This window comes from Poecilia reticulata, chromosome 18, assembly GCF_904066995.2.
Source record: "Poecilia reticulata chromosome 18, P_reticulata-male-v2, whole genome shotgun sequence".
Classification (NCBI taxonomy): Eukaryota; Metazoa; Chordata; class Actinopteri; order Cyprinodontiformes; family Poeciliidae; genus Poecilia; species Poecilia reticulata.
In genome coordinates, this window is record NC_088847.1 from 2,680,417 (window position 1) to 2,696,560 (window position 16,144).

A 16,144-nucleotide genomic window follows, 5' to 3' on the forward strand; every position below is an offset into this window, starting at 1 on the left:
TTTTTTTTTTTTTTAAGAAAAATTAAAGTCAATTATTTGGGTGTTTTGGCTCTGCTCTCCGATAGACTGAAATCCCAGTTTGACGACATGACTCATAATGACATTATGGAAGGATTTAACTACTATGGGCACTTCTGTATATGTTTTAGGTTGGTGGTGAGATGGATTCGAAGTTTGTGGCATTCACTTGCAGACAGTCTTCAGCAAAGTTTTGAAAATCAAATCTAACATTTACTGCTTACTGCATTTTGCACCATCAAAACAGCAAGAGGATTAAATCAAACAAAAATATTTTCTCCTTTTATTTGAAATAGCTGTAGATTTGGTCAAACCTACAAACAAACCCATTCTTTTTAAGAACTTTAACTCAAAACTAAACAGGCCTTTATCACAAAACTCAAACAGTTAAGACAGGTGGAGCTTTTATGATGATTAATCTTGGCTAGGTCAAACATTTGATGTCCCAACACCGTAAAACTATGCATTCTGTAATGTCAGACGTTTATTTTGAGGTAAAGGTGTTATAATGTAAAGAAGCGCGGAAAAATATATATTTTTGCCACAATGGTATTCGGAGGGTAGTAAATCTGAAAAGAACACGGAACACCTCCAATTCCCCGGAAGTATACGTTTTTCCGGTTCCGTGTGACGTCAGGCGGTCAATTCTGCAGTCGCCATTTCATCTCTGAAAACGTACGACACAGAGGCCGTAGTTTACAGGTATGAATCCGCCTTAAACTTAGAGTGCTATCTGCAACTTATTTTGTAAACGAGCCGACTGCACTGCGTGTATTGCGTGAACGCATGATTCCTTTTAGAAGTGGATGGACCTCCGACGTTAGCTTTTATGCTAACGTCTTACAATAGACCATTACCAGGCCAGCTGCAAAGCTTCAGCATGTGCACATTTCGAAGTAAAAAAAAAAACAAAAAACTTTAATTTGTCCCACTGTCTGCGTCTGCTTAACATGGAGTTGTGTCTACTGTTCTGTGTTAATATTATGATAAGCTAATAGTAAGGCCGATGTTTTGATCAGTTCTGTTAGCCAATTGTTAGCTGCAAATCTACACTGTGCTGCGTGTCCACTGAAAGGAGGCAGGGCAGTGATTACTCTGCGTGTGTATCAAAGATAAGTGTGTAACTGTTTACATGAATGGTTTATTCCGCTCAACAAAATATTAGTAGGCAGCATTACTAACTATCTACGAAAGCATTTGGTGATTTATTCTAAAATCATTTTGTTTGAGGAAAAAAACACCTAGATGATACGAGTATGGAAATTAAGGCTCAGGTGTTGGGGTGAGCACCGACTATCAAGAATATTCTTATAAAAGTTAAAAGTATTTTCTTAAAATGCTACTTAAGCCAAGAGTAACTGTTTATATCATGTAATATTTAACTGATTTATTGAGACAAAAATATAAAATGATGTGCAAATACAGGTGTCTTAAAGACTACAATAAAAGTTAATACAACAAATAACTTTAATGCAAATGGAATTTGGTCAGAGTAAACTTTCCCAAATCAGTATTTTTCATATAAAACGAATACAGTAGAATTTCTCCGCCTCTACACAATATATGGTGTTTACTGTAGGCTTAGCTCACAAAATAGAAAATTTAAATAAAGCCCTTAAGAAACATGATGTCTCACTTTAACATAAGCTATAGATGTGACTGTTTCTCATGCATATCTGGTTAAAATAACTCTTTATGCAGTGATGATACTCTGAGGCTAGAGTAGAAATTTTACTCAAGCAACTAGGATACTTCATATTACTCGAGCAAAAGTAATGCAAGCAGAGATGTTATTTAAAATAAGTTAAACTGCTGATATTCATACAGTTTTGTTCATTCTAAACAACTTTCCAGTTGCTACTGCAAGCCTGTTTGATTTTTTTGTAACCTTGTACAGTATTTTTTTCTTAATTTTGTGTTATACACATATAAATATATAAAACATACAGTGTATAAAACAACTAAAAGTAAATTATTTTTCTCCAAAAAGCTAGTCAACTAAACTGAATAAAGTAGTTACTACCCACCTCTGCTGGCATATAGCAACTTGAAAACAGGATCTAATGGACTGGTAGTCAATTAGCACAAATTTTTTTATTCATCCTTTATTTAGGAGGCATTTTGTAACAGTTTGTCTACTTTCTCTTTCTCAACATTCTAATGATAAAGCAATATAATAACCCAGTAACAGGAAACAATTTCAATGGCAGTTTGATGTTCCTTTTTTATGCCTGGACGTCAGAAATTTTAACCCGACTGCAAATGTGGCAGTCCTGTACAACACCTGTTACCTGAGATGTTGTAGCATTATCTAATGTGTAACATTTATATGAACTTACTTGAATTTGTAACCAGAAGTGTAACCTTGGAAAGGCCGCTCATGTAGTCTCCGAATAAGAAACGTTGATTATGGATTAATGTTTTTTTCTATCTGCTTCTTAGTGACAGGGAGGATCCAAGATGGTGAAAATCTTCATTGGCAACTTGTCGTCTGACACGACATCAGATGAACTCCGCTCTCTGTTCTCCCAGTATGGCAAGATATCAGAATGTTCTATAGTGAAAAACTTTGGCTTTGTGCACATGGATGACAAGTCAGAGGCAGAAGAAGCTATACGCAACCTGCACCAGTACGAGCTTAATGGCCAGCCATTAAATGTAGAAATGAGCCGAGGGAAGGCAAGAGGATCCACCAAGCTCCATGTCGGCAACATCGCGTGTACCAATCAAGAGTTGAGGGCCAAGTTTGAAGAGTTTGGCTCTGTGGTGGAGTGCGACATTGTTAAAAACTATGCTTTTGTTCACATGGAGCGAGTGGAGGATGCCATGGAGGCTATTAATAAGTTGGACAACACAGCTTTTAAAGGTGAACTTTTGGGCTGGGCTTGATGGGGATTTTATATTAATGATCTAACATCAAGAATATTATGTTGTTAGGTTTCAGGTAAGTTCCAGATGAAGCTCAGGTGAGTATTTAGAGGAAAGGCAGCATTATTTTAAAGCTGTTATTCGTAATGTCACTGGTAGTTTGTTGGAGGGTTTTCTGCAATGCTGACTTTAAGCTAAGATTTGACTTAATGCCCAATTTATCTCCCTGCCCAAATGTAGCCACTTTAGGCTAAGTATTTGTCAAAATGAAATTTTAATTTGTTCTTTGTCTACTAGCCAGGGAGATTAAAAATAAAGTGTTCAAATTTACGGATTACAGCTTTAACAATGGTGTGTTTTAAAATAACTCTTTGAGGTGTGCTAGCACTCTATTGTACATGTGAAGCAGGAAATGTCTTGTATTTAAATCTATCATTTGCAGCAACAAGTCCTTATTGAGTGTTCTCTTTTTAAGGAAAACTGATGAGCGTGAAGCTATCAACTAGCCGCCTGCGTACTGCGCCGGGAATGGGAGAACGATCGGGTTGTTATCGTTGCGGGCAGGAAGGCCACTGGTCCAAAGAATGCCCTCTAGACCAAAATGGCTACCAGAGAAATGGCTCAGAGCCAAACTCTGAGGGATTTGATTCCTCGAGATTCGGCGGGCGTGGTCGCAGCAGGGCTTTTCCGGACTTCAGTGCAGCTCCGGATTATGACGGCAGCTACGGTCCTGCTTTTTCCCGGGTTTCCGCTCAAAGCAACAGCATGGCGGGTTACAGAGGAGGTACGGGCTATGAGAACGCAGTGCGGTATGGGCCACCGCAAGCTTACGGCATAAGCGCTGTCGCTGATAATACCGTGGCTCGGATGTACGGCAGCGAGTCGGCATACAGGAGCAACGCCTCGGTCTATGGCGCGGTACCAGCCTATTCGGTGCGACGGTCGCCCTACGACGAAAGGGATCCGTACGGGGTCGTGGACTACTACGAGAAGTACAGGGCCAGTTCTTACGGAGGCACTTATTATGACGACCGACGTGTTGTCCCCGTGCCTGGCCCAACAACGCCAGCCTCCACAGCTGTGAGGGAACGGGTTCCCCCCACTAGCATTGATCCATACGTGTGTCCTCCCCTCCCCCCTCCTCCTCCAGCAGCCCCGGTGTCTACATACTACGCACGTGACCGGAGTCCGATACGGAGAGTCGCCGGCGACGCGGCTGGATACGCATTTGAGCGATCGCGGCTTTCCCCGGTGCCCGTGACTCCCAGAAGTGGTACCTACGAGCATTTGCGTGATCCTGTTGCTGAACGGGCACGATATACTTACTAAACTTTGTGTGGTTTAGTCAAGAGGGAGCAGATAAACGATCAAGCAAGCAGAATAGCCTAAGTACCACTGGAATCACTGAGAATTTCAATTGATGGTTTGAGTCAGGATGCATTGTGTTGTGTATGGCGTGTGGGTGGGCAGCCTAGATGGTGGTCACAGAGATTTAGCCAGTCAGTAGATCTCTGTTCAGTGGAGTGTATGGAATATTCTGCTTTGTTCCCGTTCCAGGTTATGTTGCAGTGCAGTAAAATAACTTCCTTTCATTTTTGTACTGATCTGTTGTATTTGTACAGTTCTACAATGATTAAGCCAGTGTATAGAAGCAGTTTTTAGTTCCATTCATGTGACTTGTCCTTGTACAAGTTTAGCATATATTATCATACGCCTCAAATAAAGTAGTGCATGGTGAATATGTAAAGGTCAAACACTTTTACGTTTCCATTGTGTTTTGTCCGTGCTAGTGTATTGTGACAGTCAAGTTCACATTGTTACTACATATATTTTTAACAACTGCAGATGTAGTTTAAGTACCGAGTGCATCCAACATAGTAGTGCAAAATCAGACAAGTGCAGAGATGAAATTAGTTTTTTGTCGAGGGTTGGGGTTTAGTTTGAAAAAAAATCTTGTATTTGATTTGAGGGCTCTTTGATATGAAGTTATTTTTTAAATTCTGATTTCATTGACCGTGATGAAGCTTTAGGTCTTCATGTTGTAATGCAACCTAGTCTCGAAACAAAATCATGTTTGCAAGCACAAAATCTACTCGGTAATTTTCACAGCTGGGACTTTTTATTTTTGTTTGTTTTTACCCGTTTATAAGGAGTTCAGCAATGCCACCACACTGTCAGTTGGTGGCCTTTGGTCAAGAAGAGATCCTGAGCTTGTCTCCTCTCAAACTAATCATACTCAGCATCTTATTTTGGGCTCTGCTATTTCCTTATTTTCTATGTAGCTGTACCTTTTTTCAGAAAATGCTTTAGAGTCCAGCGCAGGTGTTGATACTGCAAGTAGGAAGTTAGGGTTTCTGAAACCAGTTAGCTTGACTGAAACACACGTCTGTAGTGAAATAGCTTTGTTAGTGGGTTTCCAGGTCACTGCCCTCGGCCATTCCAACACATTATTTTCAAAGCTGTGATGTGTAGCACTAAAAAGTAACATCTTGAAGCATGAACAAGAAGGTCCATGTTTGTTTTTGTGTGAGACCAGGCTGTGTTATGTTCTAATGACGTGACTTTAGTTTCCTTATTCTCTCCTGTTTCATTTGATTTCAATAAATTCTTTATAGTGTAAAAGTTAACCAGTGTGTTGTTTTACTTTTATAGTAAATTAACTTTCAAACAGGTTATCAATAATATATTCAATTAAATTGAATTCAAATAAAATTCAGCAGCAATGAAGAGTTAATTTTGTCTAGAAAAGTGAGACATATTAACATGACAAAGTGTTGAATAAATTAGTTGAGTTTTTGCAACTTCTGACTGATAGGAGACTACTAGCTCTAAGACAGACTATTGCGAAACAAGTTTTGTCAGCCCTCCAAAACCTAGAGCAGGTATGAACAAGAAGATTTTGAAAAGATGTCAAAGTGGTAGGAGGGAAAAACCTGGAAATGGTATGCTTAGGGGGGGGGGGGAAGAAATGGTAGGGGAAAACTAATGGGAACAAACATGACTCAGAAGATGAGGTGTTATGAAATCAGCTGATAAAAATTTACATTTCTTTAAGAAAAGACAAATGTAAGCCACCAATAACGGCTAAAGGGAGAAAATTACTCTAGACAAAGTCGGGTTGTTACAATGACCACAAGATGCCAGTCAGGCGCGTTACCAGGTATAAGTGTGGGTAAAGTATTGCATTTAATACAGGTCCTTCTAAAACAATTTGCATATTGTGATAAAGTTCATTATTTTCCATAATGTAATGATAAAAATTAAACTCATATATTTTAGATTCATAGCACACCAACTGAAATATTTCAGGTCTTTTATTGTTTTTATACTGATGATTTTGGCATACAGCTCATGAAAACCCAAAATTCCTATCTCAAAAAATTAGCATATTTTATCCGACCAATAAAAGAAAAGTGTTTTAATACCAAAAAAAGTCAACCTTCAAATAATTATGTTCAGTTATGCACTCAAGGAATCCTTTTGCAGCCTTCAATGCGGCATGGAGGCAATCAGCCTGTGGCTCTGCTGAGGTGTTATGGAGCCCAGGATGCTTCAATGGCCTTAAGCTCATCCAGAGTTTTGGGTTTTGCGTCTCTCAACTTTCTCTTCACAATATCCCACTGATTCTCTATGGGGTTCAGGTCAGGAGAGTTGGCAGGCCAACTGAGCACAGTAACACCATGGTCAGTAAACCAGTGGTTTTGGCACTGTGAGCAGGTGCCAGGTTGTGCTGAAAAATGAAATCATGTTCATAAAGTTTTTCAGCAGATGGAAGCATGAAGTGCTCCAAAATCTCCTGATAGCTGCTGCATTGATCCTACCCTTGATAAAACACAGTGGACCAACACCAGCAGCTGACATGGCTCCCCAGACAATCACTGACTGTGGCTACTTGACACTGAACTTCTGGCCTTTTGGCATTTCCTTCTCCCCAGTCTTCCTCCAGACTTGATTTCCGAATGACATGCAAAATTTGCTTTCTACTCCAAACTCAGTCCACTGCTTCCGCAGGTCCCCCAAGGTCTGGAATCCGTCCTTCTCCACAATCTTCCTCAGGGTCCGGTCACCTCTTCTCGTTGTGCAGCGTTTTCTGCCAGACTTTTTCCTTCCCTCAGATTTCCCACTGAGGTGCCTTGATACAGCACTCTGGGAACAGCCTATTTGTTCATAAATTTCTTTCTGTCTCAAACCCTCTTACTTGAGGGCGTCAATGATGGCCTTCTGGACAGCAGTCAGGTCAGCAGTGTTACCCATGATTGTGGTTTTGAGTAATGAACCAGGCTGGGAGTTTTTAAAAGTCTCAGGAATCTTTTGCAGGTGTTTAGAGTTACTTTGTTGATTCAGATTCAGATTAACTGCTCGTTCAGAGAACCTTTTCATGATATGCTAATTTTTTGAGACAGTGATTTTGGGTTTTCATGAGCTGTATGCCAAAATCATCAGTATAAAAACAATAAAAGACCTGAAATATTTCAGTTGGTGTGCAATGAATCTAAAATATATGACAGTTAAATTTTTATCATTACATTATGGAAAATAATGAACTTTATTACAATATGCTAATTTTTTGAGAAGGACCTGTACTCTCCAAAAAGCTAATATCGATTAGAGTAGCGGTTCTCAACGTGGGCGGTACCGCCCCCCAGGGGGCGTTCAGAGGACGGCAGGGGGCGCTGGCGGACATTTTTACAAAAGGGGGGCGCTGGGATGCCTTTGGGGGGCATGTAGTCCCCCAAAGGCATCCCAGCCTTTGGGGGACTACAAATGCACAACAATGCCAGTTTAGACTTTGAGCAACTTGGTAAAACTGTATTGTGTAACATTAAATCATGCTTGGCTGCAACTGTATCGATGGCAGCTCTTCTTCTTCTATTCAGTGTTTGTTAGCTTCTGTTAGCTTATTGGCGCAGCTCCGTTCTCCTGCTACTGGTAGCTAAAATCACGATACCCTCACTGAGTATCCCTCTGAAAAATGAACCCATTTAGATAAAGAAATCAAGAAATCCCTCCATGAGTGATCCCAGGATAGAGAGCGTTCATTTTATAGCGTTAACACGGAGCTGTAAGTGGTCGGGTATGAAACGGGGGTGATAGAACAACACAGCACTTTAAAATTTCAATAATCAGAATCCAGAAATTGTTTCCGTTGTTTTATAAGATTTATGTCAGTCTGCCTTTTCCCCATCGATACTCTTCCCGACCGCCCTGCACCTTAGGGGCTTAAAAAAAAAAGATGCGCACATTGCGCAAAACTCTGAAACAGGAGAAGCGGGACATAAAACGGAGCGACGAACTAGATGTGAATTATGGCATAAAAACAGAGAATCTGACGCTGAACAGTGAAAAATTAACACATGATGTGAAACACATGACGATCAGGCGGCGCTGCAGGTGATGAGTGAAGATTAATGGTGGTCAATAATCGATAAAATAAATCTAGCAACAGGAAAGAAACTAAAGTGGACATAGCAATAAACCAGGAGAGGATAATACTAATCAAAGGAAACTAAATGGAAATGAATGAAGAACAAAATGCAAAAATAAACTAAGAAACTAAAGTAAATACAGAGGAATAAACTTGTATGGCAAGACCTTTCGAGCAATAATTAATACATAGGACTGTATAGCAAGAATAAACGGACACTATTTCCAGATAAAAGGTAAAATAATATTGTTGAAATGTCATGGGTTTGTTGAGACCATATCTAGCACTGAGAATAAATATATCTTACAGACCATAACAGTAAATAACTTATCACTTATTTATGTTTTTACTTAGATTTGATATATTTATTTATTCAATATTATTTTTCATGTCAGTGTTATTGTCATGGTGGTGTTCAGTGACTCCATGACACTTTCAATTTGACTCATTAGAATTTGATTAAGAACCAGATTTGTTCTTTGTAATTTCTGTCCAGTAAAACTATTAATCTATAAATCAATAGACAGATCTATATAAAGATATAATCCATGCTTCTGTCTCATATTTGTATGGCATTAAAAGGACCTGGAGCTTCTGTTTTTCCACTGAAAGCTCTGGTTTGCACAATAAATGCCATGTGGGTGAAATTTTATGGATGATACTCTGATGTCCCATTCTCCTGAAGGCAGCACAGAGAAGAGAAGAAGAGTTATGATTAATGTAGTTACAGTTCTATCCATGTTTTAATGTTGCAGAACTCAGTTGTTTTGCAAATAGTTCAAAGTTTAAACTGGCATTGCTGTACATCTTTTATCTGCTCATTTTGTGCAAGATTTAACAACTAGAAAATGACACAAAATAAGAATATTTTTTCCACTCTGATTGGCTGCTGTTAGGCCTACCGATTTTAACTTGAATGTTCATTGCATTTTTCATAGACGCCTGTATTATTTTTATATTATTATATTTATTATTTTTGATGATAAATACAGAAGCAGGCATAATAATCAAAACATCTACAATAGTGATAGTAATATTAATAATAAAATAATGTTCAGTGCAAAGTAGCCTGCAAATTCTTTGGTGGGGGACGGTGAGGGACCTGGATAAAGGCTAGGGAGGCGCTGGGCTGAAAAAGGTTGAAAAACACTGGATTAGGGGGATGAGAGGATATTTGAGAAAATGTGAGGTTGTGCTGCAGTAGATTCTCCTTTTCTCCAATTCTACCTTTCAACTCTCCACTGCATAGTTTATTTCTTTCAGGTAGATCTACGGTAAGTTTGGAGTGAAAACTTGGAATGATAGCTTTAATTAGGAAAATATAAATCTTACTGCATATAGATTTTGCATTTCACTTAATTGTGAAATATTAGAATCACTTTTTCATCCAACAATTTTCTCATAAATAGAAATGTAAACTTTTTTCTGTCAGGATTTTAAATACACCACAAATTAAACCTAGTCTACATGTAACCAGATATCTGGGGAAAAAATATATTTCTATATGTTTTGGCCTTTCATCCACATGAAAACTTTACTTTCACTAAAAATTATTTATGAAAACTCCGACCAAAGTGGAAATTTGAGAAAATTTTGTATTTGTGCTATATAAGTTCAGTCCATAGGGGCTGCACAGTGGTACAGCCCCTTCTTGCTGTTGCCTTGCAGCAAGAAGGTTCTGGGTTCGATTCCCGGCCCCGGTCTTTCTGCATGGATTTTGCATGTTCTCCCTGTGCATGCGTGGGTTTTCTCCGGGTACTCCGGTTTCCTCCCATAGTCCAAAAACATGACTGTCAGGTTAATTGGTCTGTCTGAATTGCTCCTAGGTGTGAGTGTGTGTGCATGGTGGTTTGTCCTGTGTGTCTCTGTGTTGCCCTGTGACAGACTGGCGACCTGTCCAGGGTGACCCTGCCTCTCGCCCGGAACGTTAGCTGGAGATGGGCACCAGCAACCCTCCCGACCCCACTAAACCTGCCAATCGCTCACAACATACACGGTGTAGCTGATGCATGAAGTCATCAGTCCTGTTAGGTCACCTCCTTGACTTGCCGAAAGCACAATGATGGTGTAGATCTTTGGTAGGATAACATCACCTAGTGCCTTTCAAAACTATTTCCAACCTCTAAACACCTTCACCTTTTACCACGTTACAGTCCCAAACTCTACTGTATCATACTGGAACTTTGTTGTAAACTACTGAATAATTGGTAAAGTGGAAGGAAAATTCTTACAAAATTGTGTTTCAAACTCTCACGTACTTGGGAATAAAGCTCTCTACAGTGACCCAGTTATTTATATACCAATTCAATAAATTTGATTTGATTAATTTGTTAATTATGATGATTTTCTGCTTACAGGTAATGAAAACATGACATCTAAAATTTGAATATTACATCAGATCATAAAAAATAGATATTTTTTATAATGGTCAGAAATGTGGGCTTTATGAAGCATATATTAATTATCCACTTAAGGGTTATTTTCAAAAGGTTCTTTCAGTCCTCTAATTGATTGAATATGACTGTATCTACCGATACATATTTTTCTGATACTCCTAAATAAAACCCAGTGGAGCTAATCCCCTTCAGAAGTCTGTGTAATTTAGTCTCAACAAAAATACAGCTGTTAGTGCCTCAAATGTTTCTTTAAGAACCTTAGTGAGCAACCAGCATCATGAACCCAGCAGCAGGTCAGGGAGAGCATAGTGGAGAGGTTTAGTAGAGTTAGAATCCACAGTAATATCCCGAGGTCTGACCGTCTCCCAAAGCTCTGATCAGTTCATTGTCTGATCATGGAGAGAGGATGGAGCTGCTGACCTACCAGGACATGGTAACCCTAACCCTTGAACTGAAGTCTATATACAACTTAATGGTAAATCAGACACCATTTATACTAAACAGAATCTTAATCAACTAATATGGCTAGTCATAAACCAATTTTAGATATCTGGAATGTAAGTGTGGTGAAGCTGCTTTTATAATAAAATGGCCTGCCATATCTGTCCATCCTTTTCTCCATTTGGTATGGGATTTTTTTTTATTTCAAAGCAGTAACCATATGGCTTCCACCAACAAACAGATTGTCTCTTCATGAAGCTCAAGTCCTTCCAGTTCATGAAGCCAGTGGACACATCAGCGGAGCGGTGTTGTCCAGATGTAAGGTCCAAGAAGGAAAATTACATCATTAGGGATAATGAACTGTTTGGCCATCAAGTCAGATTAAGAGAAGAAGACAGTGACTGGGGGGAGCCAAACGTCCAGTTTTCATCTCTCATGCAGTCAGTTAAGAGGCTTGATCCTCGGCAGTCCAACCACCTCAGGATCCCCAGCTGAACCCTTAGAACCCTACCTGAATCCAAGAAGAAAAATTCTGATTTTTTTGCACAGAAGCTGGAATCTGGGTTTTATTATTTTCTAACTTTAATCATGTATTAATGTTGGCTTGTCCTTCCTGTCCCCCTCTTGGTACCGCTGACAGACAGCTCACAGGTGTCCGGATAAGCCAAGCTATATTTACAAAGGTTATAGATGGAAATGTGAAGTGTGATACCACTGGGATCTTATTACTCTAATTTCAACTACATGTTTCTCTGTAGTTTACTCTCCAAAAAGGTCCTGTAATTTGTCGTTAGATTTCTCCAAAGACAGATCAAAAAAACAATCAGTCCTTGGGACAGTTTCCAAAGATTATTTGCTTCCACCACCAGTGGAGTCTTGTGCAGTACATAGAAGTGGTTGAGTGCTTTACTTATGAAGCTCTTTGGCTTCATAAGTAAAAGAGCAACTCTTTAGATGATTCTTCAAACTCCTCTGTCAGTAATCGTATTAAGTGCGCCAGCCTGTAGTCGATTTATGGTGAAATTCTGTTCTTAGCAGAATTTCACTGGAGTTTGGCTCCAGTCCTCATTATAACACTTAGAAATTTAGTATGAAGCTTTTGAATACTTTCCAACAGTAAGACCATTTTGTGACTGTCTCTTTCCTATTACCAACTGTACCAGTGTGAGTAATACTTCAATAATAAGATTTTTTTTTTCTTGGCCATTAGCTGATATTCATTTGCATATTACAGAAAGAAGGATTTCTACAGACGAGCAGACTTCAGTTGGTTTCTTGACTTTCTGGGCCTTTTTTGCCCATCTTTTTCATTCTGTGTTCATTGCTTCATAAAATAATTTGTAGAGAAATATATTTCAATTTGTGTGTGTGCATGGTTGTTTGCCCTGTCTGTCTCTGTGTTGCCCTGCGACAGACTGGCGACCTGTCCAGGGTGACCCCGCCCCTCACCCGAAACGTAAGCTGGAGATGGGCACCAGCAACCCTTCCGACCTCACTAAGGGACAATGGTGTACAGGAAATGGATGGATGGATATATTCCGATTTGGTTTGATATGTGTTTTACTTGGGTAGCTACCAACAACTGTTGCAAATTTTACTTTAGAGGAAATATTAGGAATATATTTACTGGGAATAATTTTGATAGTAAACACACAATAACCATTAGGGCATAAGTATTATTACAGTCTAATAACACTTAATCCTGTTAGAATTTCAGAAAGAACAACTGGAAAATAAACTGACCATAGTATAAATTGGCTAGAAAAACATAATCTCATAAAGACTAGGCTGGAATACTCCTCCTTCTCCAGTCTTCTTTGTTTCTTGCTTGCATGATTTTCTGCAGCCCAGTTCCAGCTGCTTCTAAGTGAGGAAGCATGAAAATGTGTTTGGAGACGAGGAGAAAGGAGGGACCTTCACAGGGGATTTGCTCCCTCACTAACAACCTCAGAGCAAAGGGAAAAGGCTGTTTACTGGGAGAACGTGCACTAGGACCAGACAGTGTGACTTAACATCAGCAGTAATTATAGTTTTGTGATATTCCAAGATTATAAATACTATGATGCATACAGACTGATTTCCAGAGGATTATACTGTCTTTCACTTCACTTGGAATGTATCAACATAGTATTTCTATGTAGATATGTTCCACAACCTGCTTTCCTGTCTGACCATTATCAAATAAAAGCCATTAAATCTGAAAAAAAGAAACCAAAAAAGAAGCACTGCAAACAGAAATTATACACTCAGTTTTAAATGTATTGTTAAAAAAAGCATTTTATCCCCTGATCTTATGTTAACAAGGAATTGAATGCAGGAATAATGTGAAATGCTTATCCACACAGCATCATTAAACGTTTTTATTTATTATTTTTACAGTAGAAAATCTAAAAATTTGGTTTTAAAGGTCACACCAACTATACCAACAGGAATAGATAGGTTATGGATCATTTGAGAAAAGCAAAAATAAAATTTAAAGTAGTTTTAGGAGTTGTATTTTTAGATGTACACAAAGTTCAGTCATGTCATTGTTGCTCTTTTTCTGATAAATGTTAAGCTATTTGCTACTATACCTGTATTTTATGATGACTTAATGAAGCTGTGGTTCATCAGCTGTTTGATCTAACTGCCTTTGTTCCTATGTGATGGCAGATAAAACCTGGACAACTAATCACCAACTTGTATTGCAGCAATAATAAGAACAGATGGAGCAAATTACACACTGATAAAAAAAATCATCAAAAAGGTTTAACATAGAACTTTTAAATGGTATAACCTTTACAAAGACGGCCAATATCTTTCGATTTCTCTCAGGAGACTTTACTTAGTAAACCTACAGATCAATGTATGATTCTGAGTTAAGAGATATTATAAGTTCATGTTCAAAAGATTTTTCCTCATTGTTTATCTCTTGTGTACTCTCAGAAGCAGCATTATGTTCCCAGCTGCTCAGGATAACGTGGAGGGATAAAAATAAACTCAGTGTTGACTTGAAAAAGTCCCTGAAGCTGACACTGGACTCATGACACGGGAAATGCTCTCAGACTGGTTCAGAGATCATTTCTGTTTTTGTATTCACTGCTTTATAATAACCCTCAGCAGAACATCATGGAAACTTACTAACATCTGATTGGCTCCTCTAAGCACTATTTATGTGAGGCCCTGTTATTTGTTCTGGTTTAGTTCCAATTGTCTTTAGCAAGTCACTTTTTTATGAATGAAACAGTTATAAACGTTTCTAATTATATACTTACTAATTTAACATGTGTACACAAAACACCGACCCTTCAAAGTGAAGCTAAACTAGAAAGTATTACTTTAAACACTATTCAACAAGTAACCTCATGTGCAGTCTGTCATTGTTTTATCCATAGAAGATTTGTTATCATTGTCTCTCTTTTTTGTTTTCTGTTTTATGGTACTAATTTAGAATTTCGCATAACGCCCCAGTTTCGTTACTTACTCCTGCACAACGGGAAGTTACAATATGTGTGACTTTTAAAGCTCATGATAGAAAAGTCAAGTTACACAACTACATGGGAGGACTGGAAGTGCAGATATTCAGTATGACAACAACAACAACAATAATAACAATAATAATAATAATCATCATCATCATCATTATTGTTATTATTATTATTATTATTATTATTATATTATTATTATTATTATTATTGAGGGTTAATATAATAACCATCAAATCTTACAGAACACCATATTGGTGTTCTTACCGGGCTACTGACCATGACTGTGTGCTTACTTCCCAAGCCGCTACCTCCAAAATACCCCTGTGTGTGTGAGATACCTGACATTAGGACAAACAGGCACATAAGAACTTTATTTTGAAAGTCATCGACGCGCGTGCTCCAGTTAGTCTGCGCTAGCTTGATGCGAATCCAGACTTGCCTGAGGCGCGTGAGTGTTTTTCGACACGGGTGAGTCGCTGTCCCTCGTCCCGGCGGTGAAGCAGCGGGGGTCTGCGCCCTCTGCGCTGTTATGCCGCTCTGAATCGCCTCTTTGCGGGAACTATCGACTCAGACATGACTTCAGTCTGGAAAAGACTCCAACGAGTCGGGAAGAGGGCGTCAAAGTTCCAGTTTGTTGCCTCTTTTCAAGAACTCGTAATAGAATGCACAGAAAAATGGTAAGTGTATTAATGTTGGCATTTGTTAAACAGAGGACCTAATGCAGGTTATCCATTCCTCTCTGTGTGCCTGGTTCTATTCAACACACATTAAAGGGACTGACTGACAGACGTAACCAGAAAGGGATGCAGGGACTCCACCCGAAGCACTCCGTAGTCACCAGAGCTGCCAGGCGTCAGGGATCCATTTACCGCTTGATCCGAAAGTCCGACGTATGGACATGGATCTTTTCTCCTTACTGTCCCACACTTTAACAAGCGAGGCGGACGTTGGAGCTTTTAAATAATAATGCATCAGATGACACCGAAATGTTTTCGGGGTAAAGCGCACTTCTTGATTTTAGACTCAGTCTTGATCATTTAGTTTCCCTCAGTGACTGAATAGAAAGTAGTTTAACTAGAATGAAAGAATGTATTGTTGGACCCTCGTATTTTCCTCGCAGTACTACTCAGATGATGACAACATGTTGACAAATGGGTACTTCTCTCCTGCGTGGCCATTACTTCCGCGTTTGTTTTTGGAATATAAACATCAGCTGTTGTTTCCATGGGGTGTGGGAACTCTTACCCAGAGAACCGTGATATACTTCCAAAGGTTCACAGTGGGAGCTTTACAAGTCTGCTTCTGCTGTTTCTCTGGGGTTATTTTTGATTTAATATGTATACACTTTCATCCATCCATCCATCCATCCATCCATCCATCCATCCATCCATCCATCCATCCATCCATCCATCCATCCATCCATTCATCCATCCATCCATTGGATTTTTCCATCATACACACACGCACACACACACACATGCACACACACACACACACACACACACACGCATGCACACGCACACACACAC

General features: G+C 39.1%; 1 protein-coding gene across 7 annotated transcripts in view; it reads left to right on the forward strand.

Annotated features, from left to right (window-relative positions):
* Positions 1–579: 579 nt before the first annotated feature.
* Positions 580–16,144, forward strand: part of ehbp1l1a (EH domain binding protein 1-like 1a) — a 44,684-nt gene continuing 29,119 nt past the window's right edge. For 4 of the 7 annotated variants that reach the window (XM_017310564.2, XM_081599797.1, XM_017310565.2 and 1 more), the window contains exon 1: positions 15,042–15,292. In XM_017310564.2, coding sequence (XP_017166053.2) covers positions 15,189–15,292 — 104 coding nt within the window. In that variant the 5' untranslated portion in view covers positions 15,042–15,188. Of the gene's footprint in view, positions 721–2,460; positions 2,885–3,361; positions 5,514–15,035; positions 15,293–16,144 lie in introns of those variants that run through there. The other 3 variants (XM_008434947.2, XM_081599798.1, XM_008435077.3) reach the window with 3 other exon arrangements.